Source organism: Vigna angularis, chromosome 5, assembly GCF_016808095.1.
Source record: "Vigna angularis cultivar LongXiaoDou No.4 chromosome 5, ASM1680809v1, whole genome shotgun sequence".
NCBI lineage: Eukaryota > Viridiplantae > Streptophyta > Magnoliopsida > Fabales > Fabaceae > Vigna > Vigna angularis.
In genome coordinates this window covers 3,535,103-3,554,789 of record NC_068974.1, presented here as the reverse complement: position 1 = coordinate 3,554,789, position 19,687 = coordinate 3,535,103, and the positions used below count along the sequence as shown (strand labels likewise).

Sequence of the window (19,687 nt, the reverse complement as noted above, 5' to 3'; positions counted from 1 at the left end):
ACTTGGTGAGGTTCAACACTATGGCGACGAGTGAGCAGTGGCAGTGTAGAAAGTTTGAAAATGGACTGAGAAGTGATCTTAAGGTGTTGATCTCCAGTTTGTGCATTCGGTCGTTTCCAGCCATGGTTGAGAGGGCTAAAGTGTTAGAGAAAAATATGGCTGAGGCGGAACAACAGAAGAAACAACAGACGTCGAGAGGACCAGTTATGTCGAGACCCAATGTGTATAGGAACAGGACCCCATACGCTCGTCCAGTCCAGTCGAGTGGTTCACAATCTATGGTAGTTACTGGACAAGCCAATCAACAAGGGCCGGTCAGATGTTTTCAGTGCGGAGGACCCCATTTCAGATCTTCATGCTCTCAGTTGGTTGGAGGGAAATATTGCACTCGTTGTAAAAGAAATGGTCACCTGGAGAACGAGTGTAATATGGGCGGACGTGCAGTGATGAGGCCGCCGAATGCTGGAAGGACTCAGCAAGGAAGAGGTGGACGAGCCCAAGCTGTAGGGCGAGTGTATGCGATCACTGGTGCAGAAGCAGCGAGCTCAGGTACGCTCGTCACTGGTACCTGCTTAGTTCATGGAATTCCTTGCTGTGTGTTGTATGATTCTGGGGCAACACACTCCTTCATCTCGAAGGCGTGCGTTGATAAGTTGGGATTAACCGAGAGTGAGATGCAGTTCGACTTGGTGGTGTCAACCCCAGCGGCTGGAGAGGTTAGGACGTCTACCATGTGCGTTAGATGTTCTGTTGAAGTAGAGGGGCGTAGATACAAGGTAAACTTAATATGTTTGCCTCTCAAGGACTTAGAAGTGATTCTGGGAATGGATTGGCTGAATACCAATCGCATCCTCATAGATTGTGGGGCTAAGGAGTTGATTTTTCCTGAGGAATGTGAAGAAGAGTTAGGAGTGACGCTCATTCAAATTAAAGAAGATATAATGGAAGGCGCCAGTTGCTTCTTGATCATGACGCATGAAGGCCGAGAATTGGCGGACAAGAGTTGTGAACGTTCGTTCAATAAGTACGCTGAAGGACGAACGGTTGTGGACGAATTCTCGGACGTTTTTCCGGATGAGGTGCCTGGATTGCCTCCCGTTCGTGAAGTTGAATTTACCATAGACTTGGTAACTACGGCAGCTCCTATATCCTTTCAACCGTATAGAATGGCACCTGCTGAATTGGTGGAGCTTAAAAAGCAAATAGAAGAGTTGATGGACAAGAGGTTCATCCGTCCAAGCGTGTCACCTTGGGGAGCGCCCGTGTTATTGGTGAAGAAGAAGGATGGCAGCTCTCGGCTTTGTATTGATTACCGTCAATTGAATAAGCTGACCATCAAGAATAAATATCCACTGCCTCGCATTGACGATCTACTGGACCAGTTGCATGGAGCGAGCGTTTTCTCTAAGATAGACTTGAGGTCAGGCTATCACCAGATTCGGGTCAAGGAAGGAGACATCCAGAAGACAGCCTTCCGTTCGCGTTATGGACATTACGAGTACGTGGTCATGCCGTTCGGTGTGACGAACGCTCCAGCAGTCTTCATGGACTATATGAACCGCATCTTCAGGCCGTATTTGGACAAGTTCGTGGTGGTGTTTATTGATGATATTCTCATCTACTCCAAGAGTTGTGAAGAGCATGAGGAACACTTAAGGGTGGTACTTGGAGTGTTGAGAGAAAAGGAACTGTACGCTAAGTTATCTAAATGTGAATTTTGGATGAAGGAAGTGCAGTTCTTGGGTCACGTTGTGTCCGCGGGTGGAATTTCAGTTGATCCAGCTAAGGTACGAGCGGTTTTGGAATGGGAGAGTCCGCGCTCGGTTACTGAAGTTAGGAGTTTTGTTGGACTGGCGGGCTACTACAGGCGCTTTATAGAAGGATTTTCTAAGATAGTAGCACCGTTGACCCAGCTGACCAGGAAGGATCACCCGTTCGCTTGGACCGATCGGTGTGAATCTAGTTTTCAAGAGCTGAAGCAGAAGTTGACGAGCGCTCCAGTGCTAGTAATTCCGGACACTGCCAAACCTTTCGAAGTGTACTGTGACGCATCTCACCAAGGTTTGGGGTGCGTTCTTATGCAAGAGAAACGAGCAGTGGCGTACGCATCACGGCAGTTGAAGATACATGAGAAGAATTATCCAACGCACAACCTAGAGCTAGCAGCGGTCGTCTTTGCTCTAAAGATTTGGAGACACTACTTGTATGGATCCGTCTTCCAAGTCTTTAGTGATCATAAGAGTCTCAAGTACCTCTTTGACCAAAAGGAGTTGAATATGAGACAGCGGAGGTGGCTTGAGTTCTTAAAAGATTATGAGTTCGAGTTGCTTTATCACCCTGGTAAAGCGAACGTTGTAGCGGATGCTCTAAGTAGGAAGGCGGTTCATATCTCGGCAATGATGGTTAAAGAGCTAAGTTTGGTGGAGAGTTTCCGAGACCTGAGGTTGCAGTTCGAGTTGGAGCCGAACAGTATTAAATGCTGCACCTTGAGGATATCAAGTGATGTGTTCGACCGAATCTGGAGGAAACAGCGAGAGGACGAGGAATTGGTGAAGATTTTTAGTGCGCTCGGTACGGATCAAGCCAAGCATTTTAACGCTGGAACGGACGACATGTTACGTTACATGGGTCGTACGTGCGTTCCGAATGATGGCGAGCTGAAGAGAATTATTTTAGAAGAAGGTCATCACAGCCGTCTTAGCATGCATCCAGGCATGACTAAGATGTATCAAGATCTCAGGAAGTCGTTCTGGTGGCCAGGGATGAAGCATGACGTTGCACGTTTTGTGGCATCATGCCTAACCTGTCAACGCGCTAAGGCTGAATTCCAAAGACCGGGTGGTTTACTACAACCTTTGGAGATTCCCGAATGGAAGTGGGACAGCATTTCAATGGACTTCGTGACTCACTTGCCTCGCACGGTCAAGAATCACGATTCTATTTGGGTAATAGTGGATCGTCTAACCAAGAGTGCTCACTTCCTAGCTGTCAACTTGAAGATGTCCATGACTAACTTGGCCAAGCTCTACATCAAAGAGATCGTTCGTCTACATGGAGTGCCGTCCAGCATCATCTCTGACCGAGACACAAGATTCACCTCTCGGTTTTGGCAATCGTTGCAAAGCGAGCTGGGCAGCAAACTCCAAATGAGTTCAGCGTACCATCCTCAGACGGACGGTCAATCCGAGAGAACAATCCAGACGCTCGAGGACTTGTTGAGGACGTGCGTACTCGATCACATGGGCGTTTGGGATGATGTACTGCCGTTAATAGAGTTCACCTACAACAACAGCTTCCAGTCCAGCATTGGGATGGCTCCTTTTGAAGCACTATACGGACGCAAATGTCGCACGCCACTTTGTTGGTTTCAAGAGGGAGAACACATATTGACTGGACCAGAGCTCGTTCAACAAACAACGGATAAGGTGAAATTGATACAAGAGAGATTGAGAACGTCCAGAAGCAGGCAGAAGTCATACGCAGATAAGAGGAGACGACCACTAGAGTTCAAAGCTGGCGACCATGTTTTTCTCAGGATGAATCCAACTACTGGAGTAGGAAGAGCGTTGAGATCAAAGAAGTTGTCTCCTAAATTCGTGGGACCGTATCAGATCACAAGGAAGATTGGACCTGTTGCATACGAACTAGCCCTACCTCCACAATTGTCCAACCTTCATCCAGTGTTTCACGTGTCTCAACTCCGGAAGTACGTAGCTGATCCCTCGCACATATTGGAACTGGAGGACGTTCGTCTTCGACAAGACCGAACGCTGGAGATGAAACCAATTCGCATTGAAGACGAACGCTCTAAGTTGTATAAAGGGAAGGACGTTCGTTTGGTGAAAGTGGTGTGGGACGACAAAACTGGTGACTCTACGTGGGAAGTTGAAGATGCCATGAAGGACCTATACCCTCATCTATTCCCTGGTAAGTCTTCAATTTTCGAGGACGAAAATTTTTGTAGATAGGGGGATTGTCACGCCCCATTAATTAACCTGCTTATTCACCTCTCTACTTCCATAAATGCACCTTGCCACGCGTACACCTCCATTTGACACGCACGCCCTTCATTTAAAACGCACTCACGTTCACAATGCATGCATGCTGACAAGTGTCACTTTGGAACGTTCCAAAGCGTTAATGGAATCCAAGTGGCAGCAGGCGGTTGGACGATCGTCCTGCGTGAGGAAAGAAATGATTTCTGGAAAACTCTTTCCCTTTCTCTGTGCACTTCATCTTCTTCCTCCAACTCTCTGATCTCTCAAACTCTCTACCTTCTCTCTAGAGACCTTTCTTCTTCTCTCTTCTGCAACTCACCCTCCTTTGCTCCGTTCACGTTTCAGCACCGTGAGAAGCGTCCCTGCACCGTGAGCTTTCCATCAAACCGATTGGTTTTGGATTCTGAAACGGGTAAGTTTCACGTCCTCAACCACTCTTCATTTTTCAACATGCAAGCTTCGTTTTAATCTGCATGCACCTCCTCTGAACCAGTATTGGTTTTCTGTAATTTTAGTTGGAAGAGTTTTGGGGTTTTGAACGTTAAGGGTAGAAGAGTATACTGGAATCTGTTTTCTCTCTCTCTGAAGAACGAACGCACGTTGCTTAATCCGGGTAAGGGAAGCTTATTGGTTTAATTCATGAAATTTCTGTACTGCATGTGCGTTATGTAATGCTTGAAATATGATTTATGATATTGGACTTTGGAGTTTATGAATATGATTCTGAGATGATATGAGAAAACGATGCATGTATGTACTGGAAATTATATGCTGAGTGTATGAATGTTCTGTTACGTTGTATGTGGATGATTTTGTTGTTTGAATGTTAGTATATGATGTTGATTAAAAGCATGAGAAGCATGGAAAAATACTATGTTAAGATTGATTAAATGCATGAAAGTTATACTGGAAAATGAGTTACTGTAAAAGAAGATTTATATGAAAAGTGCATGAAATTGAACGTTCGTATCGATACGGTCATTGACCGTTCGGTATTATCAGTAAATTCTTGTATTAGTCGGACCCTTTCATTTGGAAAGGACTTCCTTTGAGAACGAACGCCCTCTTATATAGTTTTACGTTGTGCTTTCGGCCAGACGTAAACATCACGAGTGTTGTGTGAGAATTGAGAAGTCTGATAATATCCCTTTGAACTTTTAGTCAAATTATTAAAACATAAACTTTAAATATCTCATCTTATATAAATTCCAATTTCTATGATTTTGAATTCAGCTAAGAGCCTTGACCTAAAAACGTACGTCCTAAGTGGCGTTCGGTCTTAGACCGAACGCTCGTTCAAAAAGGCAAACGATTAGTATCGCTCGTCCTTATGTCGAGCGTTCGTCTTTGGTAGCGTTCGACCTTATGTCGAGCGTTCGTTCGTGATAGCGCTCGTTCTTTTGTCGAGCGTTCGTATTTGATAGTGTTCGACCCTTGTCGAGCGTACATCCTTAATAGCGTTCGGCCTCTGTCGAGCGTTAGTCTTTAATAGCGTTCGGCCTTGTCGAGCGTTGATCTTTAAATAGCGTTCGTTCTGATCTCAAATAGCGTTCGTCCAAAACAGTGAATTAACGTTCGTCTTTTTATGGAAGTGTAATTAAGAATGAAAATGTGATGTTGAGGGAAGTATAAAATGTGCGAACCATATATGAATTGATATTATGATTTTGGAATTTGAACGAGCGTTCCAGGGTGGAACGACTCTTGACTGGATATTGATATTTGTTGTATGAACGTGGTAAGCTTAGATGGTGATCCATCCTGATATTCCGTGAGTGCTCGTTCTCAAGTAGAGAGGAGTAGGTCATGCGTGGGAATGGCAGGAGGTCTAGACCATAACTGTAACTTGGCAAAAAGACTAACCTCAGGTGGATACTGATGAGCATTCCAGTTACCCCACCTGAGTGCATGGACGCCTTAGCTACACAGGTTTCATACAGTCCGGACAGTCAGTCTAGTATCAGGAATTTTGTTGAATTAATGTATGATTTGAATGTATGCGTTATGAATAAATTGATATGTTTGATATGTGTGAACTGTATGTTTGACTTGAATTAAATTCAATGAGCTTACCCTTGCGTTTTCCATTGTGTTGTCCCGTCTATGTATACCCGTCTTGTCGAATGCAATGATCATCCGTGTGGATGTGAGCAGATGGTGAGGCGTTACTTGAAGAAACGCTGGAAGAAGAAAATTTGGAGGACGCCAACCTCGTCGAAGCTGAAGTGAAGGCCGAACAGTGAACGTTCGGTTCTAGTTAGTGTATTTAGAGTAGCGAGCGGTTGTGAGCGAGCGCTCTTTTGATTGTAAATTGTTGGACGTGCGGTCATTATTTTGTACACCGTTCGTCCTTGTTTTTTTTTTTTTTTTTGTAAACGCTCGTTAATTCTATTATATGAAAGGCCGTTCGGCCATTTGTTTAATCTGTTTTCCATTTTTTCTTTTAAAACTGTTTTGGGTTATTAATACGTGTAATTATTCTAAGTATATGGTTGATGACTGTATAATTTTGGGATGTTACAGTATAAGTTAAAAATAAGAACTTAAAGATGTAATATAAAAAAAATACAATTTAATTAATTCATAAACTAAATTTAACTTGAAATTTTTTTTCTCTTTTTTTAAGAGTGCTTATAGTTGCAGTTATTGAAGGATGAACAACCATTGAAGAAACAATTGTTAAAATCATGCATTGGGAAAGTACTTAGAAATTAGTAATACAAGAGTTTTGTAGTTCAGTTTGTGAATGACAGCTGTGGAACACAACACTTATTGTTGGTTGTTGACGACGAACCATCAAGGAAAAAACGATCACCAAAGAAAAACTAAAGGTCATAATTCAAAAAGTTAGCTTATAACTATTATTTCCATTGCACTGTAACGAATCAAAGACGTTAGCTTCACTTCAAAATACTCAGTTTCATTCATCCACTCACGGAAAATAAAATGAACTGTAAAATCATGGCTGTAGTGATGATTTATTTTTATTATTTTCTTCTAAAGTGCTTACAGATAGTTATGTCTAAATAAATTCCATAGCTTCAATTATTCGATAACATAAACTACTCAGGAAACAATTGTCAAAATTCGGCAGGCTTGGAAAAGTACTTTTTTTTCTAGAAATTAACAATAAATGAAGTTAACATTTGCTGAATTATAGAATGTATTTAAGTAGTTTATGTTTGCTTGATGAAAAAAGTCACACAATGCATTCGTCTCATTTTTAATTTATTATTATTATTCTTACTGTTTCATATATAACTTTTTCTTCTTTCTTTCTTTTATTTTTTCAATCTGATCATCCCTTGTCTTTACATATATCATTGGCTTGTTATTTTTCATTTAATTTACAACTATTATCTCTATTATATCTTTTATAACTCACTTCTTAGCATTCTTTTTATTATTATATCAATATTCTCTGTATTATCAATATTCTCTTCTTTCTACCCAATTCACCCGCGAAGACGTGGAGGATGGTACGTAATAATTGACAAGTGTAGGCAAATATAAGAAAATTTGAACATTGACTATATCATAACCACTCGTTCCTTCAAGCTAGTTGAGTACAGTTTATCAATAACAGAGGGCTGTCGGAAGACTCAAGTTGACGACGAACCATCAAGGAAAATATGTTCACCTCAAGGCCATCATTCAAAAAATAGCTTATCACTTTTATTTCCATTGCACTGTACCCAATCAAAGGCATAAGCTTCACTTGAAAATACTCACTTTCATTCATCCACTTCCTTTTCTGTTCTTACCATGGCATCAGAAATGGTTATCGGTGTTCTTGTTTCTACTTTCGTTCAGAGAACTATCGACACTTTGGCTGCCCGTCTTGTCCACATATTTCGTCAAAGAAAACACAAGAAGCAACTCAACAACTTGAAGATGAAGCTCCTTGCCATTGATGTTGTGGCTCTTGATGCAGAACAAAAGCAGTTCAAAGATCCACGCGTCAGAGACTGGCTTCTCAGAGCCAAAGATGCTGTGTTTGATGCAGAGGATCTCTTGGATGAGATAGATTATGAACTCTCCAAAAGCCAGGCGGAAGCTGAGTCTCAGAGTGCTACTAACAAGGTGTGGAATTCCCTGAATTCTTCTTTTGTCAGTTTCTTTGAAATAGAAATTGAATCCAAGATGGAACAAGTCATTGAGGACCTAGAAGATCTTGCAAACGAAAGCTATATTCTAGGTTTGGAAAAGAGTGCTGGTGTTGGGGTTGGATCAAGATCGGGTAGTAAATTAACATATACATCTTTGCCAAATGAAAGTGTTATCTATGGCAGAGATGATGACAAAGAATCTATCTTTAACTGGCTCACTTCTGAACTTACATCCGACACTGACATCAACCTATCTATACTTTCTATTGTGGGTATGGGTGGATTGGGTAAAACCTCACTTGCCCAACATGTATTCAATGACCCAAGGATTGAAGGTAAATTTCATATCAAAGCTTGGGTAAGTGTCCCACAAGAATTTGATGTTCTCAATGTATCAAAAGCAATTCTTGAGGGTGTTTCAACATCACCTGTTGATAGTACAAATCTTGAGGGAGTTCACAAAAAATTGAAAGAAAAATTGACGGGGAAGAAATTTCTTCTTGTTTTGGATGACAATTGGAACGAAAACAAATCCAAATGGGAACAAGTGCAGAAAGCTCTTGAGTTTGGGGCCCCAGGAAGTAGGCTTCTTGTCACTACACGAAGTGAGAAGGTTGTTGTTACCATGCGATCAGAAAAGCACCTCCTACAAGTACTAAGAAAAGATTATTGTTGGGACTTATTCGCAAAACATGCATTCAATTCTCAACTAGATCCAGATTTCGTGGAGATTGGTAAGAAGATAGTTGAGAAATGTAATGGGCTTCCTTTAGCCTTGAAAACAATGGGAAGTCTATTATACAATAAGGCATCCCTTGGCGAATGGGAAAGCATTATGAAAAGTGAGATGTGGGATTTTTCAGAAAATGAAAGTGACATACTCCCTGCTTTAAAACTGAGTTATCTCCACCTTCCTTCTCATCTAAAGAAATGTTTTGCTTCTTGTGCCTTATTTCCCAAGGGTTGTGTGTTTGACAAGCAGTGTATAATTCAACTGTGGATGGCTGAAAATTTTCTGGAAAGCCCTACGACGAAGAGTCCTAAAGAAGTTGGTGAACAGTATTTCAACGATCTATTATCATGGTCTTTCTTTCAACAATCAAACAAGGAAGAGGAAAATGCTTTTATCATGCATGACCTTTTTATTGATTTAGCAAAATACCTTTGTCAAGACATTTGCATCAGGTTAGGAGTCGATGAACCCCAAGGAATACACAAAAGAACTCGTCATTTTTCATTTGCAACCGATCTTATTCGAATTTTTGATGGGTTTGGAAATTTGATTGACTATCGAAAGTTGCATACATTTGTACAAAAAAGGTGGAGAAGGTATCCTCCTCCTAGGTCCTTTTGGCGGTGCAATACGTCGATAGATGACTTGTTTTCAAAATTCAAGTACATACGCGTCTTATCACTGAAGGACCTTATGTTTACAGAGGTGCCTAAATCTATTGGAAATCTTAAGCATCTTCGTTCATTAGATCTCTCTAATACTGCAATAGAAGAACTACCCGACTCTATAGGTTTACTCTACAAGTTGCAAACACTGAAGCTAAACCGTTGTGAAAGATTAAAGGAGCTTCCTTCATGTTTTCTTCAACTCGACAAATTGTGTTTCCTAGAACTATTAAATACTGAAGTGAAAAATGTGCATATTTTGGGAGAGCTGAAGAATCTCCAAGTATTGATGAATTCGTTTTGTGTTGACATACATAAGGAACTCAGTATTCAACAATTGGGACAAATCAATCTTCACGGAAGTTTATCCATTAGTGGGCTGCAAAATATTGAGGATCCCTCTCATGCATCAGAAGCATACCTGAAGAACAAACCACACCTTGTGGAGTTAGAGTTCAATTGGAATTGGAGTTTCAGCTCCTCTGTTGATTCAAGTGACAGTTCCTCTGATGATTCAACAAAAGATAAGGATGTAATTGAGAATCTACAACCCTCAAAACACTTGAAGAAGTTGTCAATAAGTAGCTATATGGGTAAACAATTTCCAAATTGGTTATTTGATAATTCATTACCAAATCTGGTGTCCTTAGTGTTGAAGGACTGTGAATACTGCGAACGTTTACCTCCCCTTGGACTTTTGCCATCTCTTAAGGACTTGAGAATTGAAAAACTTCATGGGATAGTGAGTATTGATGCTGATTTTTATGGGAACAATTCTTCTTCCTTTAAATCCCTTGAGAAATTATATTTCTTCGATATGAAAGAATGGGAAAAATGGGAATGTAAAGTTGTGACAGGTGCTTTTCCACGTCTACAAAAGCTATGCATAAAGGGTTGTCCCAAGCTGCAAGGACAGCTGCCAGAGCTACTTGTTCGTTTGGAAAAACTAATCATTAGAGACTGCGAAAAACTTGAGGCTGTCGCTCCCAGGGCTCTAGATATAAAACTGAAAGAAAGTGCAAAGGTGTTGTTTGATTGGGCTACAGTGAAAAGCCTCGAATTGACTGGGTACATCATGGAAGCATCATTCTTGGATATGGTTCAGAAAAACATACCTGACAATTCTATTCAACGCTTGGAGATTTATGGATCCAGTTTTAGTCCTCCTCCAAATATTGGTCTGTGGACCTTTCCACTACATTTCTTCCCGACACTAAAGACGCTTGTTCTCTGGCGGTTAAATAGTTTACAGATGATTTCTCAAAATCACGCACTGGAGTGTCTGGATATCAGTCGGTGCCCTAAAATTGAATCATTGCCTGAAAACAGGGATATGCTCAAGAGTTTATACATTGAGGATTGTCCAATACTTAAGCCTTTCAATAAGGGAGGTTTAGCATCAAATCTAGAAGAGATGACACTCAGGAAATGCTCTAGACTTGTTGGCTCACTGAAAGGAGCTTTCGGAGACAATCCGTCTTTGAAAACGTTACATATTGATTATCTGGATGCCGAATGTTTTCCTGATGAAGGTTTGCTTCCACTCTCTCTTACTAAACTAGTCATCCGTAATTTTCCAAATCTACAAAAACTGGACTACAGGGTTCTCAATCAACTCTCATCTCTTAAAAGTCTAACCCTTTGGAACTGCCCCAAGCTTCAACCCTTACCAGAGGAGGGTCTTCCTATATCAATTTCAGATCATTCTAAAGTTTTATGTTCATTGTCGGAAGCCCGTATCATGGAAATGTTCCCGAGATAGGAGAATTTGAAGGTAAATATTTTTTCGTTAAGTGAATTTGAAAATAAATAAAAATAAATTTAAAAATAAATTTTTTTAATTTATCATGTGAATACAGGCACCCGTAATCACTTTAAATTTTTTCTTTCTATGGTAAATTCTATTCTCTTTTCTTATATTTATCCCATTTATTCACTTTTTCTGACTCACTCTCTCTGAATCCTAACACCGTACAAACAAGTCTTATTTTCTTTTCAAAATGTCTTTTTTAACAACTCTTTTTTAATAATTTTTTGACAACACTGACGTGGTGGCTTATGATGGGTTGGTTTCAAATATTTTTCTAAAAACAAATTCAAACAGACCAATAAAACAATGACATGTGGCCCATTATCAAAAAATTGTTAAAATTTGTTGTTAAAATATCAGGATTCTTTCCTCTCACCCCCTACCTACACTGCAATATCAACACATATCCCTCTTTTTGTCACACCAGATTTCGAAACACATCTCTCTTTTCATCACACAACAGATTTCGAAATCCACAAAGAAATTATAGAATTTCAAAATCTGATTAAAATTTTTATCAAATTTAAAATTCAGTTAAATACATTAATTTTTAAAATCTAATTAAATACTGAATTCCGAAATCTTATATATATATATATATATATATATATATATATATATATATATATTTATATTTTTTTATTTTAATTGTTATATTAATTTTTTTTAATTTTATTTTGATTTATTTTTAAGGACTTTTATTTATGGTGTCTGTTCTTCTTTAGAGTTTAGACTTTTTAATATTTTTTTAGAATTTTTTAATTCTTATTTTATTTACTTTTGTATTTTATTTTTTATTTATTTTTAATAGATTATGATTTGTTATTTTTTTAATTTTATTTATTTTATATATTGTTATTTAGAATTTAAAGTGTAAGATATATATATATATATATATATATATATATATATATATATATATATATATATATATATATATATAATTTTAATTTTTTAAAAATTAGTTTAAATTTATTTTTAATGGTTTATGGTTTTGTTAATTTTATTGATTTTAGTTTATACTTATTTATGATTTAGAGTTTAAAATTTATGAGTTGTTGTTTTGTGCATTTATTCTCTTTAACCTCTTTAAATTTAGTTATTTGTCATGTCAATTGGTTTTAATCTTTGTTAATGACTTATGGTGTTGTTATTTTTTTAATTTTATTGATTTTTGTGTATTCTTGGTTAGAGTTTATGATTTATGGTTTAGAGTTTAGTTATTTGTTATGTTTTAGGGTTTATGTGTTGTTGTTTTATGTATTTGTTAAAGAGATTAAGTAGAATGAGTCCATAAAGAGATTAAATAGTTGTTGTTGTTAAATCTCTTTAATCTACTTTAGAGTTTATGTATTTAATCTCTTTAATCTCTTTAATCACTACTTAATATTGTTGTTTTGTTGGTCTTGATGTTCAGGAGGACGTGATTAAGCAGTAGAATGAGGTTATTGAACAGTACAACAACGTTGTTCACCAAGAAGATGATGAAGTGGTTAGAGATCTTGTTGTTTTCAATTACAGTCTGAAGTTTTTTATCATGTTAGAACTTTTAATCAATCTTACAATATTTCTTAAACAATATTATGTAATTATTTTTATATTTAATTGTAATTATTAACAAATGTATTTTATTTTAAATTATTAATAAAATTAATTTTAGTTAATTTTTATGTACTTTAAATTTTAAATATTTTATTTATTTTTTACTATAAAAAATATATTCCATTAAATTAAGAAATTATAAATGTAGATTACAAATAAAAGAAGTTTAAAATATCCATAAAATAATAATCATAGATTAAAATCGAGTGTGAACCGAGGCATAAAGGGAGAGAATTTGGCATCGGTTTAGGAAAACCGAGACTGTAGAATTGGGTCAGTGTTCCTCACGAATTTGATCATAAGTAATTCAAAAAAAATGGAAAGAAAACTTATGCAAAAAAAATTACTTTTCATTTTTATCGTAATGACTATAAATAAATTAACGAAACAATATTTGTCACACCTAAAAAAGTTTTAAAAATTTGCGTCCTAAGTAATGTTCTGGCTATAAGAAACATTTTAGTAAATGTCACCTAAACACAAAAGGCAAAAAAACAAAAAGTTGATGTTTAAAAATATGCGTATAATGTTTCCATCTCTCAAATACCTATGCTTAGAAGACTTGAGTGATTTCCAGAAGTTTACCATCAAATCTAATTACCTATATTAGCAAGTAGTTACTTACAGAATATATCAACAAATAATTATTTACGGATTTAATCTATAGATAAAGTTCGTGTAGATCTGTATTTATGGGTGAATGCTTTTTATTTAGTAACTACTAAATTATTGATAAAAACTTTATATTCACTAAAAAAATTAAACAATTAAATAAAATTTAAAACATGATTATAAAATTTATATATTATTAAAAAACAAGATATTGGAAATTCAACCATATTAAAAAAATATAAAGAAATACTAACATAACATTCGAAAAGAATCAACTCCGAAAAGATTAAACGGAATTCCTTAAACCATTTGCTCAAGATGATCCAATAGGTATGGATTATTGGATGATATTATCAAGTTCAAAGTGAGTTCAACTAATTGCAAAGTTTGTAACCCATTATACAATAATTACACCATAAGTCAAATTGAATTGATCCCTATGACAAAACAAGTATGTTGAGTAAACTCATTTTCTAACTCTATTTATAAGAAATCATTCCTCTCAAGCCATTTCAATTGTTGTATATTGCTATGAAGAATAAATCCAAGTTTCAATATTTATCTTGTTGAAATTAGAAATTACACAATTTGACAGTGTCACTAATGGGCCAAAAACGTGAGTGAGTAAAAGACTTTGATTTCAGAAAAAACAAAGACAGAATAGAGAGGTCAAGTTAAGGTGTCAGGAGTCCATTGTGTGAAAAAAAAGAAAGAAAAAGATTGATGAACATCTTTTGGACGGACTTGAAGAAAGTTGCATAAGGAAAAGAGATAATGTGAATGAAACAATAGATAAGGAATGTCATAAGAGATAAATTTAAAAAATGTAAGATGTGGAAAGGAGAAACTACTATTTGGGTAGTTACGAAATGAATACTAAAAAATAAAATGCATTTTTAAAACAAAACAAAAATATTTTTTCTTCATTCAGTTTCCGCCCCCTCCCAAAATAATAATTTAAAAAAAGAAAACAGAAAAAAAATATCTAAAATATTTTTTTTTAAAATTTATTGTAAGATCAGGAAAATATGAATTTTAAAAACAAAGTAGTTTTTGAGACTTTGAATTTTTGTTTAAAAATTAGTATTTTTGTGTATATATTTTTCTTATAATATATATAATTGTTATGTTATTTTTTACTTTTATCTTTATTTAGTTGGTGCATTAATGAAGGAGTGTAGAAAGGAAAAAAATATAAATTAAATAATCCAGATATTTAATAAAATGATATTATGTAAATCTTTTAGAAGATTTAGTAGTTATTTTAAAAATTAGTTAAATGGAAATAGGAGATAAAATCTTGGAGGATTTAAAGATTAAAAGAGATATTATTATTAAAGAAAATCATTATTAGATATTGTTACATATTTTAAAAGATTACATAGATTTTAAAAAGATTTGTTGGTTGGTGATATTTTAAAAAGTAGTTAAGAGTGAATAAAAGAGAAAATCTTAGTGGTTTTAGAGATAAACTGAGAGATTTTATTAAGATTAAAAGATTAGAGATAGAATAGGAGAAGATAAAAAGAAGAGTAAATAGGGGTCTGCATTTGTTTACTCTAAAATAAAATAAAAAGCAAAAATTAGAAAGATAAGGTAGAGAAAAGACGTTTTATAGGAGAAAAGAGGAAGATTTGTAGAAAACCTTAGTGCAAGGGAGGATTGCGATGTTTTTGAAGTTAATATAAAACTCTAGTATTGGTCAAGATACGAGGAAGTTTACCATTGTTTGTTGTATGCTATGCATTCTCGATTTACTTGCATGAAAATACTTTAATATGCGTTATATGATTATGATTATGATTATATGTTCTTATTGTTGGACAAGGGTTTGTGTGTGCATGAGAATAAGTTTTTGGTAATATATGTTATGGGTTTTCCCTATGAATGTATTATGTATGTTTTGTTGGCTAATCCCAACAGAGGATTTGATGCTAATAGAGAACAAATTTATGATTCTTGGAGGTTTCCATGCAAATATATTTTGTAAGTGTTGGGTTATTGGGTTCCCTTCCTATGTGGAGAATAGGCCAAATAATGCAGACCATTATGTCTCACTTTTTTTAGTGGAGATTGGTCAGATTAGTAGGACACATTAGAGTCATTAGAAGATAGGGAAAATCCAAGTGAGAGAGAAAGGAAGAGAAGAAGTCGTGGCTCCATAACATAAAACCTGTATTGGTATTTTCGTTGTGTTGAAGTCGTTCACCGTTGGATCCGGCTGATTTTTGAACAGTAGGTTTCAGACGTATGGTGCTACATTCTAACCATTCGGATCGTCAATCAGACTTCTAGTTTGGGAGAAAATAATATTGCATCGCAGTTTTGGAGAATTTTCGTCTTTTTTGTTCTCATTTGTAAGCATTTACGCTTAGTTAGTTTGGCTTATTGAAAACCCCATTTGTTTTTTTATCAGAGACTCTTTTGCATTGACACAGTTGATTTTTCTTTGGTCTGGACGACTCATGAAATTTTACCCTTCCTTTAAGGGGTTTTCCATGTTAAAAATATTTGGTGTCTCTTTGTGCTTTGGATTATGTTTTTGCTCTATTTTTTTGGTGTTCCTCGTAGATTCTCACAAGAAGGGGGATTAAATTTTCGTTGTGTTATTACTCTTTGTTAAGTTTCTATTATTTTTTGTCCTTTTTCCCATCAGTAAGGGTGTGGTAATAATCATATGCGGTATAATTAGGTTTATTGGAGGTATAACATGTCAATGATTGGATCTGGATTGTTCAAGTGATGTATTATATGTGTTTGAGTATGTTTACATGGGTATGTGATGCTTATGCATGTATGATGTGTTAAGTATGTTTTCACGTTATCTATGGTTGATGTATGTATGTTTGAATGCTTGAATCATGTCCAAGATGTGTTTCAATTCAATAATAATCGATTATCATTAGTTATAATCGATTATCTACGCGTTGGTTTTGAGTGTAGTTTTGGGAATAATTAATTATCTAGGATGATAATCGATTATCCATTCATGCATGATGTTTATGGGCAAATTTCACTAAGATAATCGATTATCTTAAGTAATAATCGATTATCATAGTACATTTTAATAAAAAAAAATGGTGAACTTGATGAAGAATGCATATGGACCAAGCCTAAGGAGATGTAGAACATGATGATAATGAGAGATTGAGGTTAGTGGTTATATTTAGGGTCAGTTTGACTTGTGGTTGAGAGTGGAACATGGGTAAGAGTTAGGATGTACCTGAGTATGTGATTGATGAGCATGAGAGTAAGGCTACTTGTTGTACCTCGTAAATCCTCAGATAAGTGCTTCCTTTTGCCTTGTATGCATTGAAAGGGTTGTTAGGGTCTTAAGCTTTCCTTGTGTGGGGGTGAAGGTGTATTCCTTGTCCTTGTGTGGCAGGATGTCCTTGTGTGGCAGGATGTCCTTGTGTGGCAGGACTAGATGTTCCTTATGTAGGTAGTTAGCATAGGTGCTAATGGGTAGATAGACCAATGGTCTAAGTGTGAGATGTTGGATAAGAAATTAATGGTTAAAGATCGAGGATCAAGTAATTCATTATGTTTGAAATGCTTAAGTTAGAAGATTAGGAATCCTATTGTTATTACTTCCATGTATGGGGTGTTTGATTATGGTTGATATAATCAGAAGGTATGTATCTTGTTTTGAGTTTGATTATGGTTAATATAATTAGAATGTATGTATTTTGTTGTGTGTTTGATTAGGGTTAATATAATTAGAAGGTATGTATCTTGTTGCGTGTTTGATTATGGTTTATATAATTAGTATGTATATGCATATTATTGTTATGATTGTTTTATCGGTAGCTTACCCCATACATGTTTGTGTTTTGTATTTGTAAATGAAATTATCAACAATGATCATATAATGTGTTAGACGTGAGCAAATGATGTTGCATATGTTTCAGAGGCATGATAGATTCGTGAGATGAAGAGGAAAAGATTTAGGTTTCTTTAAAAAGTTTTTTTGGTATAGAATTTTGAAACAAAGTAATTGTAGTTGTTTTATTTCCTTTGTCATTTTAATTACTTTTGAAATAATGTAATTGGTGAAGGCTTTTGACACTATTATGTTTTGAATAAATTATACATGTTAAAATGTTAAGATTTTTGAAAATATGTTTCCACACTATTGTAAAGTTTCGAAATTTATTGACTTTTGAAAAAACGTGATATCCCAAAAATCGGAGTGTATGATTTAACAAATAGGTTATTTACTTATTCAATTAAAATAAATTACCTTTTGAAATAGCTTGTTATTTAAAGTTATTTTCTATATTTAAATTTAAAATTAATTTTAAAAATAAAATTCTCTTTTTAATTTCTATACATAAAGAGCATATTTTTTTTCAAATTAGGCAGGCTCACTCATTCCAGTAAGGTTTTATGTTGTATTGATTTGACAATTATGTACACTAGTGCAGAAAGGACATTTAACGTCAGTTATTTTGGCCTTTTAACGTCATCTCCAGAACCGACGTCTTTGTGGGTGACATTAATCAAACGTTGGACTCAACAAGTCCGATGTCTTTATAGACGTCGGTTACTGCATGACCCCGACGTCTAAAGGGGTCCATAGATGTCGGACAATGGAATGTCCGATGGCTAAAGGGCTCCATAGACTTCGGACATTGCATTAACCGACATCTACTGCAACTCGTGTCTTTGGGTAGCATAGTAGCACCTTCTTCCTTTGCTAGTTTCGTCATAGAAGAGGTTGCATCTTTTGGATCTCTTATGGCATTTCAACTGAAAACCAAATATGGGTCCTTGTCTAGTTCCATTAAAACCGCCAATGAAAACGAACGGTGAGAATAGAACTAGGAAAGGACCGAAGTTCGGTTTTGGGTTGAAACGCTATAAGACATCCAAAAGACGCAAGCTTTTCTTACAAGGAAACTAGCAAAGGGAGAATGCGGTACAACGCTACCCAAAGACACGAGAAAAACTGCACCAAAACACAACAAAAACTCATTTTAATCGATTCAAATGAAAGATAATCAGCCAAAGACTAATATAATCGGAATAAAAGTATGTTTAAACGGTTCACAAGACACAAAAACACACCTGGAAAAGCAATGTCGCGGAGAGAAAAGGCGAGAAGGAAGACGATGCAGTGCTCGTAACAACGGGTTTGATGTCTGATTTAACAACAACTAGACGTTGGCTCCCCAGGTGAACCGACGTCTATTTTGGACTAGACGTCGGGGCCCTCATTAATATGACGTCCACAACAACTTTTCATAAGGCCATTTAGACGTCGGATGGCGTGATCCGACGCCTGTACGATGGAAAAAAATAACTTTTCATCTACCTGTCAGACATATACACGTCCATTAGGAGGGTCACCGACGTCTATAATCGAATATAGATGTCGGGGTGGCGGGATCGGACGTCTCCAAGGCAGAAAAAAAATGACTTTTCACCTACTTGTCAAGCATTAATACGTCTGTTAGGAGGTCCCCCGACGTCTATAATAATATAGACGTCGGGCCCCCTCCTAACAAACGTCTATATGCCCACTTATTTACGAAAATGCCACCGGTGAATAATTTATGTTGGTTATTTAGTGATCCGACGTCTACGGGGTGACGTTAAACTTATTTGGACTTGATCTAATACTTATCAACTTGAATTGATTTGGTCTCTTCCCAGTTTACCTTCCTATAAGCTTGTCCTGATTTTGTTTAATATAGGTCATTAGGTTCGAGATAGATTCAACCTGACTTAGTTGTGAACTTAAGTCGACTTTGTGTGACCTTAACCTAACCCAACTCAAACTATGTGCATTAGGTTGAGTCAATCTAAAGTTAGACTTGAGTTGACTTCATCCACTTGACTTGACATGTTTTCATTTCAAATTGACGAGGACCTTTGTCTATTTTATCTTAAGTGGACTTAGGATGACTCAGTCCAACTTGAGCGTGAGCTTACTCCTATTGACATGGACTTATGCTAACTAAAACCAATGTGAATCTCTCTCAACACAACCTAAGAATACTTAAGTTGACTTAGGCTAATGTGAAGTTGTTTAAACACAACCAAATTTCTCTACTTTTGATCTAATTGAGAGATACCTTACTCAAACTAATACAGATCATTCCAAATTCTAACTTCACTCAATTAGAACTGAGCTAAGTTGATTTGACCTAAGT

At 36.2% G+C, this 19,687-nt stretch overlaps 2 protein-coding genes across 2 annotated transcripts; both read left to right on the top strand.

Annotated features, from left to right (window-relative positions):
* The first annotated feature begins 206 nt into the window (after positions 1-206).
* LOC128196597 (uncharacterized) lies at positions 207-871 on the top strand. The gene is made up of 2 exons (XM_052878073.1): positions 207-669; positions 804-871. The coding sequence occupies exons 1-2, from the start codon at positions 207-209 to the stop codon at positions 869-871; spliced, it is 531 nt and encodes a 176-aa protein (XP_052734033.1).
* Positions 872-7,514: 6,643 nt separating this feature from the next.
* On the top strand, positions 7,515-12,979 carry LOC108326665 (putative disease resistance RPP13-like protein 1). Its single transcript, XM_017560274.2, has 2 exons — positions 7,515-11,279; positions 12,733-12,979. Exon 1 carries the CDS (start codon positions 7,764-7,766, stop codon positions 11,265-11,267), a length of 3,504 nt encoding a protein of 1,167 aa, XP_017415763.1. The 5' UTR covers positions 7,515-7,763; the 3' UTR covers positions 11,268-11,279; positions 12,733-12,979.
* The last annotated feature ends 6,708 nt before the right edge of the window (positions 12,980-19,687 follow it).

Bases quoted from the DNA above. Each gene is read 5' to 3' on its own strand.
- LOC108326665 (XM_017560274.2), top strand. From the start codon at position 7,764: ATGGCATCAGAAATGGTTATCGGTGTTCTTGTTTCTACTTTCGTTCAG.
- LOC128196597 (XM_052878073.1), top strand. From the start codon at position 207: ATGTCGAGACCCAATGTGTATAGGAACAGGACCCCATACGCTCGTCCA. The intron at 670-803 runs GTGAGATGCAGT...TTGCCTCTCAAG, and splicing joins TAAGTTGGGATTAACCGAGA to GACTTAGAAGTGATTCTGGG.